Source organism: Erpetoichthys calabaricus, chromosome 1 (assembly GCF_900747795.2).
Source record: "Erpetoichthys calabaricus chromosome 1, fErpCal1.3, whole genome shotgun sequence".
NCBI classification, from domain to species: Eukaryota; Metazoa; Chordata; class Cladistia; order Polypteriformes; family Polypteridae; genus Erpetoichthys; species Erpetoichthys calabaricus.
The window spans coordinates 258,708,023-258,730,704 of record NC_041394.2 but is presented as its reverse complement, the minus strand read 5'-3'; the positions used below and the strand labels follow the sequence as shown (position 1 = coordinate 258,730,704).

The 22,682-nt window shown below is 36.9% G+C and overlaps 1 protein-coding gene across 1 annotated transcript in view; it reads right to left on the bottom strand.

Moving 5' to 3' along the window:
• Positions 1 to 22,682, bottom strand: part of lrguk (leucine-rich repeats and guanylate kinase domain containing) — a 118,995-nt gene that overhangs the window by 11,645 nt on the left and 84,668 nt on the right. The window contains 4 exon segments of the mRNA XM_028814408.2: positions 8,928 to 9,038; positions 9,352 to 9,440; positions 11,051 to 11,220; positions 13,041 to 13,157. Coding sequence (XP_028670241.2) covers positions 8,928 to 9,038; positions 9,352 to 9,440; positions 11,051 to 11,220; positions 13,041 to 13,157 — 487 coding nt within the window.

The window sequence follows — 22,682 nt, the reverse complement described above, 5'->3', positions numbered from 1 at the left end:
GAATGAACTTTTCTTCAAGATCGCATTGAATTTTGATTCCTTGTTTGGTCTTATAGCGTGATAAAGCAACGTATAACTGGCCGTGAGTGAATATCGTTTCTTTGTCTCTTATAAATAAACGACTTTTTCAAATGTTTGTCCTTGTGATTTGTTAATTGTCATTGCAAAAGCTGTTCTCACCGGAAACTGTAAACGGTTTAATACGAATTGCATATCAAGATCTTATTTTTGCCCGAACACCATTTTGAGTTTATTCAATAAAAATAAGACTTTCTGATAAAACGAAAGTGGGAATATCCAGAGCCGAAGTACCTAGTGGCATTGTTCTCAAGAAGCTGCGGATTTCTGGCCACTGTGGATTGCATGTCATTGTAGACAACCGTTAGTTCTGGATATTGCCATTGCATCATGATATAACTGCTGCAATGCTTTTGGACTACCTTGATATGATGATGGTAATATTACTGCTTTACCTATTTTGAATTTGTCTGAACTATTGAAATTTGAATTTTGAATGTGAACAATGAGACCTTGCATATGTTTTTTTTTAAGTTTAGCTTGATTCGATTTAATAAAGAAGAGACGATTAGCTGCAACTTTTACATAGGCATTAATGATGTAATGTTGCGATAGACGTTGCGATGATAGAAGTAGGTTAAATACATGGGAACGTATCGCTAATTTTGACCCAAAATATTGTGTGAGTGTTATTCGTTTTTCTGAAAGCGTTTGTTTCATATTGTATATAACCATCGTGTTTCACCATCTGGGAAAAGCAAAGGAAAGAGTAATGGGTCGGCATGTGGCGATGTATTTGACATAAATGACGAATCATGCTTTGCCTTTGGATATACACAAATATCTACTCTGTCTTTGATATCTCCATCTTTCGAAATTATTATCGCTGACAATTCGTCACATGTGGGTTTATTATAAATGCGACTATGATCTTTCGGATTCATATAGAAATCCAAGAAAATTTTGTGTAAAGTGCGATACTTTTGGACGTATGGATTTGTATCCATTATTGGCTGTATAATTTCTATTAGGTTGGATCGTTTAACTCTTTCAATTTTATGTTGCATCGCTTCTCAGTGATCATAAAGATACACCTGACCAAATTGTGTTTTTTTTTTTTAAATTAAACTTGTCGTAGCTATAATTGTTGCGGGAACACAGATTCGCATAATGTATGGTCTATTATTGTGTAAATCAACGTTTTGTGCATTGAATGATGCTAATGTAAAAAGATTATTGTAGATGTGTATATTTTGCCTGTAGTGTTTGTGGATGTCACTTTCACCAAACAACAAATCTTTGAATTCTTGCAGAAATGTCTCTTCATTGGGAAGCAGCAGTTTTCCCTGATGGCAACACGAATTAGACGATCTACAAGTCTCCGACTTAAACTTAAGCCTTACAATATCTACATAGTTCCGACATATCACCTTGCTCTGCGTGTGTATTGCACCTAGGTTTTATTTGAGCCTTTCTAATTCCAATGCTTTCATAATCTGTAACCTGCTCTGCATGTGTATTTTGCCAATGTTTTTGAACATCTTTATGAAGTTCTACTGTGTCTTTTACTCTTTGTCTTTTATTTATGACCCCGTTTGGACATGCAAGGTTTTCAGTTCCACTTGTTCCGGGCTGGTTGTTACTTTCCTTGCCTAAGATTTTTTTTTAATAATAGAGAGACATACTAGGTTAGCTTTGCCCCCTGCTCGCTTCTTTTGCCAAACCCCATGCCTGCGCTACGCGTCAGCCACTTTGCATCTCTGCCACTTGTGTATGTGGATTTCACTTTCACCAAACAAAAAATCTTTTAATTTTTGCGGATAGGCCTCTTAATTGGGAAGAAACACTTTTCCCTGATGTTAACACGAATTAGACAATCTACAAGTCTACAAGTTTAAAGATTTGTCTTTTTTTGCCGACCCCGCTTGGAGCGGAGAGCGCAGGAACTGTGTCTGACAATAGTATTCACACAAATGAGAAGTGACTGGACCGTGTGCGTAGTTATAAATGTTTGAGAGGAGGGCAGGACTTATCAAAATCTCTTGGCAAAAAGTCTCGTCTCGCGGGACCTGAAATTATCTCTCGCGGGAGTTGAAATTATCTCCAAGAAAGCCTTGTCCCAAGATTTCCTTTTATAAGATATATATATATATAATTAAAATGTATAACGCAACGACTACCTCTAACGCAACATGAAACATAATTTTCTTTCAATTGATTATGTTTTACTATTTTTTACTATGGTTAATTACTCGCTGTAATGTAAAATAGTTAGTTCTATTATGCATATGTAACATCCATCCATCCATTACCCAACCCGCTATTCCCTAACTACAGGGTCATGGGGGTCTGCTGGAGCCAATCCCAGCCAACACAGGGTACAAGGCAGGAAACAAACCCCGGGCAGGTTGCCAGCCCACCGCAGGACGCGCGCACACCAAGCACCCACTAGGGACAATTTAGAATCGCCAATGCACCTAACTTGCATGTCTTTGGACTGTGGGAGGACTGTGGGACTGTAAGAGGTACACAGCTAGTATATATATATTATATATTCATAATATTAGATGATTATTTTTATTTGTTTACATTATTCACTCAAACATTTCTTCATGTGTTTTTTTTGTTTGTCAGTTGCATGTTGAAGCTGTTTTTGCCATACTTGTAGTCAGATAACAATAAACAATAAATGGTGTTTTATTTTAAATTTTTACATACTGTACATCACTGATCTTTACATGCTACAAATGTATGTGGCCCATGTAATTAAATGAACCTTTTCAAGATTTTTAAAGAAAAAAAAAAGTAGGTAAAAAGAAATAATTTGGCGAACTATATGAGCAACATGGACCATATAAATCATCTACAGTTATTGGTGGTTTTGGTGTAAAAGAGATTGCAGCAGAACTCTGTACTACAGGATATCACCAATAATGGTATTCTGTAATTTTACATGGGTGATTTAAAATTGATTCATTCAAAGGTAAAAAGTGCTAAAAATGTCGACTCTCCATTAGCATTAAAGCCTAAGGTTAGTCCTGCCTCAGTATTTAGTTGGTCTGGATAAATGCTTATCAACAAAAAGTTACTAATTATTTTTATTCACTCAAAAGCACTTTCCTTTTTCTATTCTCATCAAATTCTGAAAAACACATAGGTCATAGAAAAATCTTGCTTGATTCTGTTAAATCTTGGCTTGGTTCCATCAGTTAATTTGTGGTATTTTTTATCTTATTTTATTTCCTCTTTCATTTTTTTCTTTTTTCATTTTTTACTTTTATTTTTTTTAATCTTTTGATTGAAATTACAAGCATAATAACAATAAATTAAATTCACTATGCTCATAGCCACAACAGCTGGGAAAACATCAAGCTTTATAGCACTTGTTAAACATGTCTTCTTTGAACTTCACTTCTTTGAGCTTCCTCCTCTCACTTTGCTTCTGTAGGCAAGCTTCATTTGCATAAATTGGCACACCCCGTTTCTCCGTATGACACAGTGCATTAGAATGTCCCACTCATTATTAACAGCAATTATCAACAAATGAAAAACATAGGGTGGCTATTTTTTCTATAACTTCACCAAATCAGTAAAAGCTTTTTTGAGATTCTTAAGTTTTTTTTTCCAAGTCTTTACTTACTGGATACCTATATATAGATATACTCATATATATATATATATATATATATATATATATATAGATAGATATACTCATATTATATATATATATATATATATATATATATATATATATATATATATATATATATATATATATATATATATATATATATACAGTGGAACCTCTAGATACGAGTTTAATTCGTTCCAGCACTGAGCTTGTATAGCGAATTTCTCGTATCTAGAACAAACTTCCCCATTGAAAATAATGGAAATCCAGTTAATCCGTTCTGCACCCCAAATATATTAACATAAAAATCAATTTTCCTAACAAATAACACTGATAAATTATATATACTGTAGTCTACCTTTAATAAATAACACTGGTAAATAATATAACTGATTATTAAAAGAATCAAAACAGGTGTCCAAAGTGCAGTACAGCATTCAATAAATCTTTAAATAAATAATCCTTAAAACAGTTGTGAAGTGGAGGTTTAAAATACACAAGAATAACAATCCTTTAACACGAGGTTAAAACGTCAAAAGGATGCCGTCTTTAAAAAACAGATGACAATCCCCGGTGCTTCTTCTCTGTTAGCGTCTCACCTGCGGGCTCTGCAACAGGCGAGACACTCTTAATGCAGCTGACCTTCTCTACACCGTCCTGCTTCAGCTGTTTGGCTCGCCTGTTCAGCTCACTGTTCAGCTACACGCGAGCCTGCACTCACTCGCCTGCCTGCCTGCCTGCCTGCGCGCGCGCGCGCTCTCGCTCTCGCTCTCTCTCTCTCTCTCCTCTCTTTTCTTTTACTTTTTCTCCCCCTTAACCGGCTCGCGCTTCTCTATATATGCGGGGAGGACATGGCAGCTGCAGCCCATCAGCCACAGGAACAATCATGGATGTGGGCAGTTTCCCACCTGTGCACTTAAGTGAGAAACGCAGACACCGCAGATCGCGGCTCGCAACTGCTACCACGCCCCCTTGCTAAGCCGCGAGCTATACCCACAGCCTGGCTCGTGGCTCATTACGCGAGCCAATGCTCGTATTTAGATCTGAATTTTTCGCTCATATTTTCCTCGTATTTTGAATTTCTCGTATACAGAGGTGATCGTATCTTGAGGTTCCACTGTATATATACATATATACAGTACTGTGCAAAAGTTTTAGGCAGGTGTGAAAAATTGCTGTAAACAAAGAATGCTTTCAGAAATACAGTGCAACCTCGGTTCACGACCATAATTCGTTCCAAAACTCTGGTCATAAACCGATTTGGTCGTGAACTGAAGCAATTTCCCCCATAGGATTGTATGTAAATACAATTAATCCGTTCCAGACCATATGAACTGTATGTAAATATATATATTTTTTATAGGTTTTTAAGCACAAATATAGTTAATTAAACCATAGAATGCACAGCGTAATAGTAAACTAAATGTAAAAACATTGAATAACACTGAGAAAACCTTGAACAACAGAGAAAACTAACACTGCAATAGTTTGCGCTATAGCGCTACCAACCACTGGCTAAAAACACTTTTTTTTTTTGAGTTTTAAACACAGGGAAAAAAATGAACATTTGAAAAAATCCGTAATTTAATAAACCACCAAGAAAAGTAACATTGCAACAATGCATGCTATGAACCGATCGCTGTAAACAAAAGTGAAAACAAAATCAAGCCCAGTGCATTCTTTAACTGCCTTCCTACCTTATGCGTCTAGCCCCCTCTCTGTGTGTGTGTGTGCGTCTGTGTCTCTCTCGCGCTGCCTGTGTGTGTGTGTGTGTGTGTGTGTGTGTGTGTTGCGCTCTCTCGCTCTCTCTCTTGCTCGCTGCACAGGAAATGCACAGGGAGAGACTGAACATGTACAAACCGAAAGGGAAACTGGCTTGTTCGTATACCGAGTGTGTGGTCGTGAACCGAGGCAAAAGTTTGGCGAACTTTTTGGTCGTAAACCGATTTGTACGTGTACCGAGACGTTTGTGAACCGAGGTTCCACTGTATAAATAATGATTGTTTATTGTTATCAATTTATAAATGCAAAGTGAGCGAACAAAAGAAAAATCTAAATCAAATCAATATTTGGTGTTACTACCTTTTGCCTTCAAACCAGCATCAATTCTTACAGGTACACTTGCACAAAGTCAGGGATTTTGTAGGAGTATAGTCAGGTGTATGATCAACCAATCATACCAAACAGGTGCTAATGATCATCAATGTCACACGTAGGTTGAAACACAGTCATTAACTGAAACAGAAACAGCTGTGTAGGAGGCTTAAAACTGGGTGAGGAACAGCCAAACTCTGCTACCAAGGTGAGGTTGTGGAAGACAGTTTCATGTCATGGCAAGATTGAGCACAGCAACAAGACACAAGGTAGTTATACTGCATCAGCAAGGTCTCTCCCAGACAAAGATTTCAAAGTAGACTGGGGCAAGATGTGCTGTTCAAGCTCTTTTGAAGAAGCACAAAGAAACGGGCAACATTGAGGATCGTAGACGCAGTGGTCAGCCAAGTAAACTTAGTGCAGCAGATGAAAGACACATCAAGCTTATTACCCTTCGAAATCGGAAGATGTCCAGCAGTGCCATCAACTCAGAACTGGCAGAAACCAGTGGGACCCAGGTAAACCCATCTACTGTCCGGAGTAGTCTGGCCAGAAGTGGTCTTCATGGAAGAGTTGCAGCCAAAACGCCATACCTCTGACGTGGAAACAAGGCCAAGCAACTCAAGTATGCACGAAAACATATGAACTGGGGTCCAGAAAAATGGCAGCAGGTGCTCTGGACTGATGAGTCAAAATTTGAAATATTTGGCTGTAGCAGAAGGCAGTTTGTTCGTCGAAGGGCTGGAGAGCAGTACAATAATGAGTGTCTGCAGGCAACAGTAAAGCATGGTGGAGGTTCCTTGAACGTTTGGGGCTGCGTTTCTGCAAATGGAGTTGGAGATTTGGTCAGGATTAATGGAGTTCTCAATGCTGAGAAATACAGGCAGATACTTATCCATCATGCAATACCATCAGGAAGGTGTATGATTGGCCCCAAATTTATTCTGCAGCAGGACAACGACCCCAAACATACAGCCAAAGTCATTAATCTTCAGCGTAAAGAAGAACAAGAAGTCCTGGAAGTGATGGTATGGCCCCCACAGAGCCCTGATCTCAACATCATCGAGTGTGTCTGGGATTACATGAAGAGACAGAAGGATGTGAGGAAGTCTTCATCTACAGAAGATCTGTGGTTAGTTCTCCAAGATGTTTGCAACAACCTACCAGCCGAGTTCCTTCAAAAACTGTGTGCAAGTGTAACTAGAAGAATTGATGCTGTTTTGAATGCAAAGGGTGGTCACACCAAATATTGATTTGATTTAGATTTCTCTTTTGTTCATTCACTGCATTTTGTTGATTGATGAAAATAAATGATTAACACTTCCATTTTTGAAAGCATTCTTTGTTTACAGCATTTTTTCACACCTGCCTAAAACTTTTGCACAGTACTGTGTATATATATATACAGTCATATGAAAAAGTTTGAGAACCCCTCTCAGCCTGCATAATAATTTACTCTACTTTCAACAAAAAGAGAACAGTGTCTTTCATTTCCTAGGAACATCTGAGTACTGGGGTGTTTTCCGTACACTGATTTTTAGTGAAGCAGTATTTAGTTGTGTGAAATTAAATCAAATGTGAAAAACTGGCTGTGCAAAAATGTGGGTCCCCTTGTAGTTTTGCTGATTTGAATGCATGTAACTGCTCAATACTGATTACTTGCAACACCAAATTGGTTGGATTAGCTCATTAAGACTTGAACTTCATAGACAGGTGTGTCCAATCATGAGAAAAGGTATTTAAGGTGGTCAATTGCAAGTTGTGCTTCCCTTTGACTCTCCTCTGAAGAGTGACAGCATGGGATCCTCAAAGCAACTCTCAAAAGATCTGAAAACAAAGATTGTTCAGTATCATGGTTTAGGGGAAGGCTACAAAAAGCTATCTCAGAGGTTTAAACTGTCAGTTTCAACTGTAAGAAATGTAATCAGGAAATGGAAGGCCACAAGCACAGTTGCTGTTAAACCCAGGTCTGGCAGGCCAAGAAAAATACAACAGCGGCATATGCGCAGCATTGTGAGAATGGTTGCAGACATCCCACAGATCACCTCCAAAGACTTGCAATCTGTATCTGTACATCGTTCTACAAATCAGCACAATTTGCACAAAGAACATCTGTATGGCAGGGTGATGAGAAAGAAGCCCTTTCTGCACTCACGCCACAAACAGAGTCGCTTGTTGTATACAAATGCTCATTTAGACAAGCTAGATTTGTTTTGGAACAAAGTGCTTTGGACTGATGAGACAAAAATTGAGTTATTTGGTTATAACAAAAAGCGCTTTGCATGGCAGAAGAAGAACACCGCATTCCGAGAAAAACACCTGCTACCTACTGTCAAATCTGGTTGAGGTTCCATTATGCTGTGGCGCTGTGTGGCTAGTTCAGGGATTTGACCCAAAACACAGTTCGAAATCTACAAAGGCATTCATGCAGAGGGAGAAGTACAATGTTCTGAAATGGCCATCACAGTCCCCTGACTTGAATATCATCGGGAAAATCTATGGGATGATTTGAAGCAGACTGTCCATGCTCAGCAGCTATCAAATTTAACTGAACTGGAGAGATTTTGTATGGAAGAATGGTCAAAAATACCTCCATCCAGAATCCAGACACTCACCAAAGGCTATAGGAGACGTCTAGAGGCTGTTATATTTGCAAAAGGAGGCTCAACTAAGTATTGATGTAATATCTCTGTTGGGGTGCCCAAATTTATGCACCTGTCTAATTTTGTTATGTTGCATATTGCATATTTTCTGTTAATCCAATAAATTTATTGTCACTGCTGAAATACTACTGTTTCCATAAGGTATGTCATATATTAAAAGGAAGTTGGTACTTTGAAAGCTCATCCAATGATAAACATATATATATATATATATATATATATATATATATATATATGTATATAGATATTAGTTAAAGTAAGTTTTAAGTACAAAGCGAAGAACAGATTCAACACCCAATTTTTATTACAAACACCTCCTTTATGACACAACTGTTCACTTTTCTCTCTTTAGAAACCTGGGCCAAGTTGAAGAGGAATCGAGTGGTAGGGATTACAAATGTTTATTGTTTTCTATGCTTATTTTATTTGTTATTTTTTATAGAAAAAACTACCACATATTTTACAAATGTCGTTTCTGCTACTGGTTAAGTAATAAAGAATATGTCTGACTCCACACTGACCTGCTCTCAAGATAACTTGGAGAAACAGCACCACTTGGGGCAGAAGCATAAGATGATGGATCTAATAGGTTCTTTCGATGACCAAGTGTTGCAGGAGCAGTTACAGGATATCTTAAAAGAAGACAGTTTTTCAATAGACTTCAAAAATGAAAAAACAATATATAATTGTACCTGTCATCTATCTCTGGTATTTTAATTTACTTACTTTTAAATTATAAATATAATAGAACATTAGAATAATTCATCAATGCTATTCATCTAATTACTCCAAAACAAGTCAAGTTTTCTATTCTACAATACTTAATAACTTGTTCTTCTATGGCTACAATTCTGTGTGTGAGAAAACTTCCTAACTTTCCTCTTACATTCAGTAAGTGTAACTCTTTATTAGGCAAATGAAATGAGATTCGATTGCAGAGCTTACCTTTTGAAAAGGTCTGTATAAGCACTTGGACTTTTTCCACGAAGTGCTTCTTTTGCTGCTTGCTGTCTTCTTTGTAAGGAAGCTTCCTCCTGCATTCATGACAGATTAAAAATAACTATAAATGCAACAATAATTCAAAATCTAAAATTACAGGAAGGTAATAGAATAAATTTAGCTGAGCAACTTGCTCATTTACTTGACAGAGCTATTATAGAATCACATTAACATACTTGTTTATTGTATACTCCATAGTCTCGCAAGCATTGTAATTTTAGCTTATCTTTAACTAAAATAATACTGTGGTGTAGAGTGAGTTATTTGAGATCAAATATTAAAACCTTTATTTTGAAAAATTGCATCTCACCCTCTCTCCATCCATCCACCCATCCCTTCATTTTCTCAGTAGTGCTGGAGCAAGCAGCAAGTAGGGCACAATAAAACAAACACACACACACACACACACATGCACACACACAATCATATCAGACCAATTTAGGGTAAACAATTAACCTGTCACGCAAGTTTTTAGGATCTGAGGTGACTTGGAGAAACACCAAATACACACATGGAAAATGAGGCAGCTCAGCCAAGAACATGGCTTAAAATTTATCCAAGGTCCCTGGTGCAGAAAGGCATCTGTGCTAACTACTGCAGAATATATAAATATCATTAAATTACTAGTCATTCCAGTTCTAATACCTACTGTAAAATCCAGATTCATATGCATTACTTTTGTAAAAACAATTATGTGCAATTTTTGAATAATTAAAGCAGGACACATTCTTCTTTTGGTTGGCCATATCTTGCTGCCATTGGTTGGCCATATCTTGAGGTCAGATGCCTTAGTCTACTACTTTAATCATTTAACTACAGCATATTCTGGCAAAAATTTGCTTGTTTTAAAGATAAAATCAACTTAACTGTGACACCTTCTTGGTTCTATTCTATCACCATTGCTGCAATTCATAGCAACCAAATAAACTGGGCCTTTGAAAGTGTCTGTAACCAGACAATGTAAGTGGGGGCTACCCACATCCATAAGTACAATATATTAAGAAAAACACTGCTACCCTGCAGGAACCCTAAACAATTAAAAACAATTTTCAAATAGACTGTTTTTGTGTATTGAGGTACCAAGGTCTGCCAGTTGAGATAAAGCTACCCTGGTATCCTGAGCAGTTTTCAAATGAAGAGTGCTCTTTGGGAATGTATTGATCATACACCTCTATGAAAACACTGATGATTAAAGCATATTTAAAAAATCATACTGTCAAAATATACCCATCCATCCATTATCTAACCCGCTGAATCCGAACACAGGGTCACGGGGGTCTGCTGGAGCCAATCCCAGCCAACACAGGGCACAAGGCAGGAAACAATCCTGGGCAGGGTGCCAACCCACCGCAGGACACACACAAACACGCCCACACACCAAGCACACACTAAGGCCAATTTAGAATCGCCAATCCACCTAACCTACATGTCTCTGGACTGTGGGAGGAAACTGGTGCGCCCGGAGGAAACCCACGCAGACACGGGAAGAACATGCAAACTCCATGCAGGGAGGACCCGGGAAGCGAACCTGGGTCTCCTAACTGCGAGGCAGCAGCGCTACCACTGCGCCACCGTGCCGCCCTGTCAAAATATATATATATTTCTTTATTTTTGATTAGTAAATAGTAAAACTATTTCTGCTTACCACAGGACTTTTCTTGGCTGAAAGCTTAGTTTGTATTTTGACTGTATAGTTCCTGTTTGTTAAATCACCAGGCTCAATGGGGACTTTGGATTCTGGTACTTTAGTAACATTCATTCCATTAGGAGATTTTCCTTGTTTGTCTTCAGTGGCAAAATATATAGCATTATCAGCTGCAAATCAACCAGTTAAAAATACATTGCATTACACACTTTGCTGGAAACTTACATTCTGAAAATGTTAACTATCCATTCTGAAAATGTTAACTATCCAAGTAATACTGAAAGTAAGTACATACTGTGAATTTACAAACAATGCTGCACCATGTATGGCTATGGCTGATTCCATTTAAAATTTTGCTTGTTTGGAAGGTTCCATTTCCATTGGAGGAAACAAAGATCCAGAAAAAGGTGGCTGGCATTATGAGAAGTTCTTAGATGATTGACTATATTACATATGAAGGATTGTATTTAAAATTGAGAACTATGAGTTTGGCCTTGTATTAATAATTGTATGTGAAATGCTGATCGTGGTGAACTAGGGGCAATCCCAGTAACATCAAGTGAAAGGCATGGAGTAACCATGGACAAGCTATCAGTCCATGACTAGGTGGGGGCACACTGACTCATCTATAGTCAGTCAGTCAGTCATTTTCCAACCTGCTATATCCTAACACAGGGTCAAGGGGGTCTGCTGGAGCCAATCCCAGCCAGCACAGTCACTAGTTAAAGGCCGACTAATAGTCTCCTGTTACCTTAATATGTACATCTTTTTGAGGATTGATGAACACAAAGAAACATTACGCCAACATGGGGACACTATATAAAGTTTACACAGCCAGACCAGACCATCAGCCACTGTTTTATTAAACTAATCAGTTGTATGATATAACACTGTGAAGTTAGTGTTAGGGATGTGTCAGTAATCATCTGCAAAGGGAAAAAAAGGCTATTACCATGCTGAAAAAAAGAAAGGTAAAAGACCCAGTGTTTTGACTGTATAGCCTTATATAGTATATATAGGAGGGGAAGGACAGAACAAAGCCAGGGCAGATAACAGGCGAAAAGGTGAGAGTTAAGTTTAAAAAAGTTTCCTTTAGAGAAGATGAAGGGAGAGATTAAAAAGTTAGTCAGCCATTCAGACCTGGAGAAATATGTGACCCCAGTGTGTATAGATGAAACAGGGAGACAGCTTGAGAGCACATTTGAGCCATAAAAATCAAACATCTTACAAAGCCTATTGAAGAACAGAAATATTTCTGTTTGCATTCTTTCACAGGGCTTTAAGGACACCTTTCAGAGAAAGGCAGAAGAAGCTAAGTTTATTCTCAGCCTGGGATCACACATTTCTCCAGGCCTTATTGACTAACTTTCTCTCTTTATCTTCTCTAATGGCAGCTTTTTCACATCTACTCTCACCTTTTCTTCTGGCTTTGTTCCCTTCCTCCATTCATTACCTGCTCTTTCCTTTTCAGTTGCATACCCGACGAAGGCTATACAGCTGAAATGTTGTGTCTTTTACCTTGTTTTACTTTAAAGTGTCAAAACTACTTTTAACCTTTTTCATAACTCTGTGAATTTAGAGATATTTCAACAGCAAAGTCTTTGTTTAAATGATCATAAGTATTGTATGGAACTCAGATACTATACTTATTTCTTCTTGTACCTAAACATACATATTAGTTAGAGATTTTAGTAAGGATTTTTCTCCCTTTGACAAACATTAACAATCAGAAGTTAAAGATAATTTACAGTTAATTGGGATGTTACCTGTGCAGTAAGGCTAGAATTCATTTACTGTACATTTTGAACTATTCAGCAGAGTGCAAAATTTTCTTATTCACTTTTTTAAGTTGCTGCAATTTAGGGTAATTTCTCTAGGATATTATTTTTATAAAGGAATAACAAGAGAAACAGGAAGGCTTAAAAAAAATCAATAGGCTTCTAACCATACCGGCCTGTGAGCCAAGAGTAATAACAGTTAGAGGGCTCACCTGTTTCATTCAGTATTCGAGGGGCTGTATTGGCAGCATACAATGTCTCCTGATTTCCAAGTCCCAAATAATCTCTGACCAGCTGACTCAACTTTATATAAGCTTCCACAAGATCATCTGAAGTAGCAATTGTGAAAAAAGCTGATTACTGTTATTGAATGAAAGAAATGTTACAGGCTAATGTCATCATAATCTGGCCAATACAATAATCTGAGAGCACACTGTAACAATATTGGCAGATCAAAAGTCTATGTACATCCATCCATCCATTTTCCAACCCGCTGAATCCAAACACAGGGTCACGGGGGTCTGCTGGAGCCAATCCCAGCCAACACACGGCACAAGGCAGGAACCAATCCCGGGCAGGGTGCCAACCCACCGCAGAGTATATGTACAGTATGAATAAATACACTGGACAATATAAGAAAAAACACATTAATATTAGTCTTGAGATATATAACAATGTCTGCTTTTAATGTCTATGCTGCTAACCACCATGACACCATGCAGCCTGAAGGAAAACAGCTAAAGCCTAAATTATGGGAAAGTGGACAAGAAGTAAGAGACAAAGAAAAATGTACTTTGATTAGCTCTTCATCAGAGGTATTATCCACAGATGTTGGGATTTAAAGGGATCAGTTACTGTAAATAATATGTCTCATGCATCTTTTAGGAGAATTATTTCTACAAATAAAATAAGTCAACCCTACTATTATCTCATTCATTCAGCAATTTTTTTCTGTACTTTTCTGAAGGTGTCTTTGGTCCTATTAGTAACAATCAAGATATTCTCTTGAAGTGTTTTTTGATTTTTTCCCAATTATAATAGTAAAAAATTAACCACATTCAGAAGATGAATGGATGGATAAATAGATTTGAAATTAAAGTGTTGTTATGTTTGGGCTAATTTTTAATAGAATACACACTGCATATAACATGTTTAAATTATTATGGTGCCTTGGATACGATCTGGTTCAAGGGCTACCTGTGAGATTTTTGGATGTACTTTGCATGTTGTCTGTATGGGTTTCCTTCAGGAATTCCAGTTTTCACCCATATTTCAAAGATTTGCAAGTAACGTGAATGGTCGACTTTAAAAGTGTGTATGCGTGTGTGTTTGTGTGTGAGTATACTGTAATAAATGGGATCTGTTGGGCTGGTTCTTATCTTACTTTCACATCTTATGAGACAGGTGCTTGCTCCATACATTCCCTAAACTAGATAGGAAGGTTAAAAAATGAATTAACTGTTGTATGTATAACCTAAAACTCTAGATAGATAGATAGATAGATAGATAGATAGATAGATAGATAGATAGATAGATAGATAGATAGATAGATAGATAGATAGATAGATAGATAGAATCTTCATTAATTCTTAAGGAAACTGCAAGGTTACAGAAGCAAATAAAAAGGGCACAATTAATATACTGTATACAACAAGAATTAGAAGACAGGACGATATGGAAGAAGATGATCCGCTGTGGCAACCCCTAATAGGAGCAGTCGAAAGAAGAAGGAGAAGAAATATGTTAACAAGGTACAAATACACTTACAGTATGGTGAGAATTATCTGTATGTAAATTAACAAAGTGTAGGTATTCACTAAGTATAAAGTGATTAGAATTGCACATACATACAAGTTACAATTTTAAAGTACAGGATGTCAATCATTGGCACAGTATGTTGGTACGTAATGTGTCCTTGTCTTTGAAGATGTCTACAAGACTGGTTTAATACCATTCATCAAACAGGGCACAAGACTGAAGCATCACTCACTATAATGCCTGATGGCTGAGGGTAGGATCAACCTGGCATACTGTTCCTTGGAGCAACACAGTTGTCTCAGTCTGATACTAAATGTGCTCCTCTGTTTAGCCATAACCTCATACAGGGAGTGAGAGTCATTCTTCAGGACAGTCAGGAGCTTCCTCAGTGACCTCTGTTCTACCAAATTTGTTCAATTACATGTGTTGCCCACTCTTCTGAATCAACATACATGTAGATCACTTCATTCATGAAGAAATACAAAATTTCAAAATGAATATTTGAAGTCAAAATAGAAAAAAATCAGATGAGCAATGACTATGAGTCTACATTGTTATAAGGTATCAATTTGTGTAGTCCATCATATGGCCTATTTAATCCTAAGTATGCTAAGCAGTTCAAAATGTGCAAATATGAAACAGTTGATAACAAGCAAAAATCATAATAAAAACATAACAAAATATCACCTAAAAGTAAGCTTTCAGATTTAACTATGCTGGCTCAGCCAGCATAATACTGCAGATACTGTATGTGTGGATGTGTACTGTAAAGAATAATGAATGTAATTCATTGAATTTTACCTTATAAATATATGGAATATAAAGTATAATTAGTAAAACTGCAAAAAACAAATACTATCATATACTGCAAAACAAGAAGCATACAGTATAGTAGCAGAAGACTGAATCTAGGAAAAAAGAACTGATTAAGCTCATTACTATTTAAGACAGAGTTACTGAGTGAAAAGGAAATGGCTGAACACTGAGGGTCTGTGCAACTTCTCCATTAAATTGTATTCTGTCACTTTGCGATCATAGATAAAATGAAGCTTATGTTTTTGCCGTTCTCTCACAGCACAGACATTTGTAATCTATAACATGCATTAGCAAAGGATTAGCCTAAGATGAAAAGGTACTTTTGATCAAACTTTTTCATGTATTTATATGTGTTTTCCACACTAGACAGTAAAATCCACTTTCATGCTCACATTTAATATGTTTTGCCTTTTCATTTGCTTCAAGACATAATGGCCTCTTTCATGATGCTTTTACACTTAAACCATATTATTGGACATTTTGATATCCACATGAACCATTTTCAGCCAGGAAAAATAACTCTACCTCTGCCCACATTGTGGCATCAGCCAACAAATAATCTATGAGAAAGGTGCTCAAAAGTTGCCGGACTCAGGATTGTATTTATGACTCTTTTGCCAAATGGTAAAAAACTTTGTTATGCATTTTTGGTCTTCTCTTTTTAATGGATAATACTTGACATACTTGAAGTTAACAGATCCTTCTTGCTAGCTGTATACATTACAAGATAAACTGCTGAACTGACAAGATAAGAAAAAAAATACAAAGCAGCAATGTGGTCTGAAAGTGGTCTGGGTGGGTCTTCCTTTCTCATCCCTAAACACACGCAGGCTTAGGCTATTTGGTGGCTTTAAACTGTCCCCAGTGTGGATCTGTGTTAGAGTTTCCTGTGAGGGAATGGCATCATGTCAAGGCTTGGTTTTTAAAATATTACTTTGTGCCACAAGCAAAAATTAGATTTCATGGTTATATGAATGCATGCATGATGGTAGACAAAGTAACAGATTCATTGTATGGAAAAGGAATTAACTTTGAGGTAACACAACTACAAATCCGCCTGCAAACATTACTAAAATTAGATTGCTAGTTACCAGTACTGTATGAAGGAGCTCTTGAAGACGTCTGACAATTAGTACTTAAATATTTGAGTCAAAGCAAAATGAGGCAATTAGCAAAAAAGCAAAAAGAGGCAAAATAATCAGTGCCAGAATTGCAGGTGCATCAGACACAAAACTGCATATTATTTCATATGTTGTGGTGACAGTCTCAAAAATGATGATAGCATATGCCAAAAATGGACAAACTCTACTGAAATGACAAAAAAATGGATGCAAGTCAAAGAAGTCAAAGCTCACTAACAGGAACAGATGGATAATTCACAGTATAGCTGTTAATGCCACAAAAGTACAGCTTCAAAAATGACCACTAAGTTGAATCAGCACCTCTATGACACACTATCAACAAAAAATATCTATCATGAGTTTCACAATGTTGGAATTTATGGCATGGCAGCTACTTTGAAACCACTTGCATACAAGGCTAATGCCCAAAGCCGAATAACCTGGAGCAAGGAACACAAAACGTGGACCCCTGAGCAAATGGAAAAAGTGATATAGTCTGAGGAATCAACATAATTTCTTGCTTTTAGATGTTGTTAGGTTCGGTTTATACTTCATGCTCAGAATGTGTATGTGCACGCATCATGGCTGCCACATGTTCTCAATGTTCATTTGACGCGTCCTCTTAGCACATCCTCAGAAATGAATGCAACTATCAACATGTGATAGCAAGCTGCTTTGCAGATCCTACAGGATCATTGTGCATGCTTCGATGTTTGATGAATGGTTCGATGTGTTGAAGCAAATCATCAGACTTAAATGCTGACATACAAAAATATTTGTGGTGCTTTTCTTCCATGTATTTCTTACATAGGCAATAAATGTGTTGCACATTCCCTATTGGAATGATGTGATAGATTTTAAAGGTCTCACATACCATCATCTGTGTTGTCTTTTTTTTTTTGCACCTTTGCAACAGCATCAGAATTTACAGAAGTGTATCTGAGCAACAGAGAATAATAATTAGAGACACAGTAAAGAACAAAAAGGTCTTTTTCGTGATTAAAGTGGAAATTTTGATTTTAATCTTGTAGTTTATTTTGTCATTAAAGTAGAACATTGTTAATGTCATCATAAAAATGACCCACTTAATTGCTACATACGACATGTGCTTCTGGGGCTTCCTCCTGTGGCAGGCAGCGATTACCACACAGAACACATTAATGATATTCTAGCTCTCTGCAGATTTAGAATCCTTAGATCTATACTTGATATCGCTTTCATGATGAAACATGTTAAATCATCCATCCATCCATTTTCCAACCCGCTGAATCCGAACACAGGGTCACGAGGGTCTGCTGGAGCCAATCCCAGCCAACACTGGGCACAAGGCAGGAACCAATCCTGGGCAGGGTGCCAACCCACCGCAGGACACACACAAACACACCCACACACCAAGCACACACTAGGGCCAATTTAGAATCGCCAATCCACCTAACCTGCATGTCTTTGGACTGTGGGAGGAAACCGGAGCGCCACGAGGAAACCCACGCAGACACGGGGAGAACATACAAACTCCACGCAGGGAGGACCCGGGAAGCGAACCCAGGTCCATGTTAAATCATGTATGTTACATTTTACAGATAAACTTCATTTGAATAATTAATACTGTTAATAATTACATATGTGGAGGTGGCATGGTGGTGGAGCTGTAGAGCTGCTACCTTACAGTAGGGAGTCACATCCGTGCTGTTTCCTGCCTAGAGTTTGCATGTTTTCCTGGTGAGTTTCCACAGTCTGCTCCAGTTTCCTTCCAAGGACAAGCAGGTTTGGGGATTTGGTGATGCTAAAATGACACTAGTGTATGTGTGTGCTTGTATTCACCGTGCGATGAGCTGAATCCTCATCCAGGGATTGTTTCTGCCTCACACCTGATGTTGGCTGGAATGGGCGCATCCCTGAATTGTTGAATATAATCATTAAACATCCATCTTTTTCAGAGATATTGTTGCAATGTGTCCTGGGATTTTAATGGATGTATCAGGCAATCCACAACACAGCGAGGCCGAACATTGTTTTCTTACTGTGATGATATCTCTGCCACCTGTTGGAATCCTCCAGATTTGCATAAAGTATGTTCGTAAGTATAAACAGTACACTGCTTGTGTAGCAGTGGTGTCTGCAGGCGCACATGTTGCATCGAGTGAAGTATAAACCTGGTCTTGCTTGGAGAAAGCCAACCCACAAATGTCTATTGACAACTGTTAAACATGGTGTCTATCTATAATGGCATGGGTAGTAATCTTATGTGAGTCGTTAAGTCTGATGATTGCTTTTCATGGTCATATAATGGCCGGGGAATACAAGGCCATTTTACATGATCAAGAGCACCCTATGCCAGAAATAAATTTCCATTGTGGTGTTCTTTGTTGCATAATAATAATGCCTACAATACACACAGCTAAGGTAAATCAAAAGTGATATCAAGTACTCTGAGATAAACTGAGATGCCTTCCAAGGACTCCTCAATCACTGGATCTAAACATCACTGAACCTTCAAAGTAAGTACTGAAGTGCTGAGTACACAGTAGATTTCCACTGCCCTCATTATTCAAAGAAGGAACTGAGAGCTTTCTTTTGGAAAAATGGTGCAATATTTCACCATACACAGCTAAGGACTTGTATGACAGCATTCTAAGAAGGAATGACTCTATTCCAAATGCAAAGGGTGTCCTTATATCTTATTAGATCCTTGATATTAACATATCATTAGGAGTTTTCAATATTTTACCCATCCCTATATGCATGTGTAAAAAAAAAACACTATAAATTTCCAATTTCCCATATACTAATTCAACTAAAAGTATTTTTTCTCCTAGCCTTTTGATAAAAATATAACCTCTTTTTTTCATTTTGTAAGTTTTGTTTAAGGTGAAGAAGCCTTTTGTTTCTCAGACTACACACTGATGTTTTTCTCCTCTTATGTAGTTGCCCATTTGGGGCTTTCCCTGTTTTTTCTATCCTATCTTCTCTTAAAACAGTAATAGACAACTTTGTGTGAAATCTTCAGTATTCTGGCAATCTACCACATGGAATAACATTGATTCTCAAAATAAAAACATAGACTAACAAGTCTTTTTAAGAAATCTGTTTCATTTTAGCCATTTTTGAACCAGAAATTAACTTTATGAATGCCAATACCTTGTAACACAGGTGAACAGAATAACAGGTTTCAGAGGCGCTAATACAGTTAGAATGGTTTCTCTAATAACCATTTAGCATTAAATGATAACTAAATAAGAATAAACTAAGGAAGCACACCAAAGGAACTGTTGCTGGAAATGGGGAATTGTAGCCATATAAAAGTCAATAAAAATTAAAAATCAGTTATTTCAAGCAGTAATAGCCAATAGGCCTATTCACATTAGTAGTGCCTTGGCTGCATTTTTAAATCAATGTAATAGTGTCTTGATACAAAACGTATCAATTTCTATCAAAAACATGACAATTTCTGGGCGACCTCTTTTGACCAATGCTGTGTATTGGCTTAAATTACAAATAAAGGAGTCAGAGTCAGAGTTACAATCAATTAACGGGTTGGAGTTGAAGGTTTTGTTTGCAGACTCCATGGCCCTGCACATGACTATCAATAGTACACATGAGAATAATACAGAAAACAATGACACCAGTCATAAGCTCTCAAAAAACAGGTGGTACAAAGACCACCACCACCACCACCACCAAAAAAAAAGGCATTAATTAACAAGTTATGTTGTCTGGACATCTCCTATGATGTTTATTCCAAACATGGCCTACTGGCAGGAGAACCAGAGCAGACCTAGTAGATAAGGTAGGATTTATATCTCCCAATTAGACTGTGAAAGCGTGGAAATTACGCAGTAGATGCAGGAAAACTTGAGTGTGTATAGGGCGTATTGATGGATGGTAATTTGGAAAAGCCTCCCAAATAACACTGCATTTTGCATTTTTTAGTAACTTTACTTGCACCTCTTCCTCTGGAAATTAGATTAAAGATCAGAACTTGCTATAGAAGTTACTTAAATGTAAAGCACATTAAAATGTAAAGAAACTATAGTAAATGAATGAAGTTAAAATAAAAAATAGTAGTTAATAATGTATAATGACTGAGTGGCAATTAACTGTCAATGTCACACCAGTCAATAGCACTGAACATACAGTGGCTACAACGTTGAAACAATGCTTTTCATAACCATTGCAATTAAATAGCTGTCATGCAATTCTGGACATACTGTAAGACAGGAGTTAACCTTTTAGAAATCTTGAAAAAACAGTGATATTTAAGAACTTCAGTTATCTATCATCTGTGGTGTCAAAGGATGGAAAATATGAAACAGAACTGAAAAAGATAAACGTGCCTTTGACAAACTAAAGGATACATGGTGTCATAATTGAAAAAATATCTAGACAGCCGTAGTAATGTACTTTGACTTGGATATAAAGCATGGATACCAAACAGACAGTAAAGGCAGACAACTAGACACCTTTCAGAATATGTCAAAAGGATGAATATTAGGTATAAAATAGCAATAAACTGTTGTACAAGTAAATATGCCAAAAACATAACAAGGGTCCTAAAAACTTTAAAATTGTGAAATGACAAATATATCTGTAATTTAAAAAGTAAAAGAGTAAAATCATTTGGCTGTATGCATTATTAGTATGTATTATTGATTTAATATCAAATTAGCATTTCAGGTGCTCTTCAGCTAAGAAATTGACCATACAATATCTTTTAAAATGAAAAATTTGAAACATAGTTTTTTTTGCTAAATGATCAAAATATACAATATTTTATTCAATGTTATATTGTAGCACATTTTAAAGTCTAATTACTGCCTATATCCAGTATTACCATTGGAAAGCGAACCAAGTGATACAAACCTTCTCAAACAGGATCTGGTTATAAAATATCCTACACTTTACATAAATATCCTACACTTTTACATAAATGAGCTACACTTCTTCTTTTTTTTTGTTTTTAATTTTATTGATTTTATTGTAATCATTCTATACAAATAGATAAATTTTTACATGAAAGAGAGCATGGACAACGGAGTAAAACTTAAAGCTAGTAGAAATAAATAAATTGATGAGCTTAATATGCAGATAAAGATAAATGGAGAAGATAAAGAAATGGGAAGAGAATATGCTTCCTCAGTGCTTTAAGAGCTTATTCTAAAATATTATTGATTAGATTCTGCCATGTTTTGAAAACGTTCTGCACAGATCCTCTAAGTGAGAATTTGATTTTTGCCAATTTCAAATAATATAAAACATCAGTTACCCACTGACTTAAAAGAGGAGAGTTAGGATTCTTCCAGTTTAGCAAAATACGTCTGGGTGCCAATAGTGTAGTAAAGGCAATCACAGTTTGTTTGTCCTTCTCCACTTTAAGCACATCTGGGAGTACACCAAACACAGGGTGGGAAGGGATTGTGACACCAAGGCTGTCTGAAAGGCACTTAAAAATTTTTGTCCAGAATGATGTTAATTTGGTGCAGGCCAAAAACATGTGACCCGGTGAGGCTGGAACTTGATTGCAGTGTTCACAGGTTGGATCTTGCCCTGGAAACATTTTTAAGCGAGACAGATGTGCTCGATATATATTTTTGAGATGAATAATTGTATGCTTTGTGCATATGGAGCTCAAGTGAATTCTCTGCATTGCTACCTTCCACTCCTTTTATGATATGTTGAATGAAAGATCCTTTTCCCATTTTCCTCTTGGATGTTTGAAAGGGAGGGACTGTAAAATAATTTTATATATTGCAGAAATGCCGTCTGAGTCCTTGAAACTGAACAATATTTTTTTCAGCATAGAGGAAGGTGGGAGATGAGGAAAATCGGTAGGTTCTGTTTAACAAAGTTTCTAATTTGAAGATAGTGAAAGAAATGTGTTGCTGGAAAGTTAAATTTGGAATGTAATTGTTCATAGGATGCAAAGATGTTGTCTATATAAAGATCTCTAAGTAATTTAATCCCAAATGTTTTCCAGATATTAAAAACTGCATATGTTTGTGAGGGTTGAAAAAGGTGGTTCTCATGCAGATTATTGGTGATAATTTACATTAATAGGGACACAAGGCAGGGAAAATAAAGAAGTACTGCAGGATTTTATTTCTATTGCGCACCAAGCCTGTGTATATTCATCTATTTGTGTCCAGGTTTTTATAGCTTGTA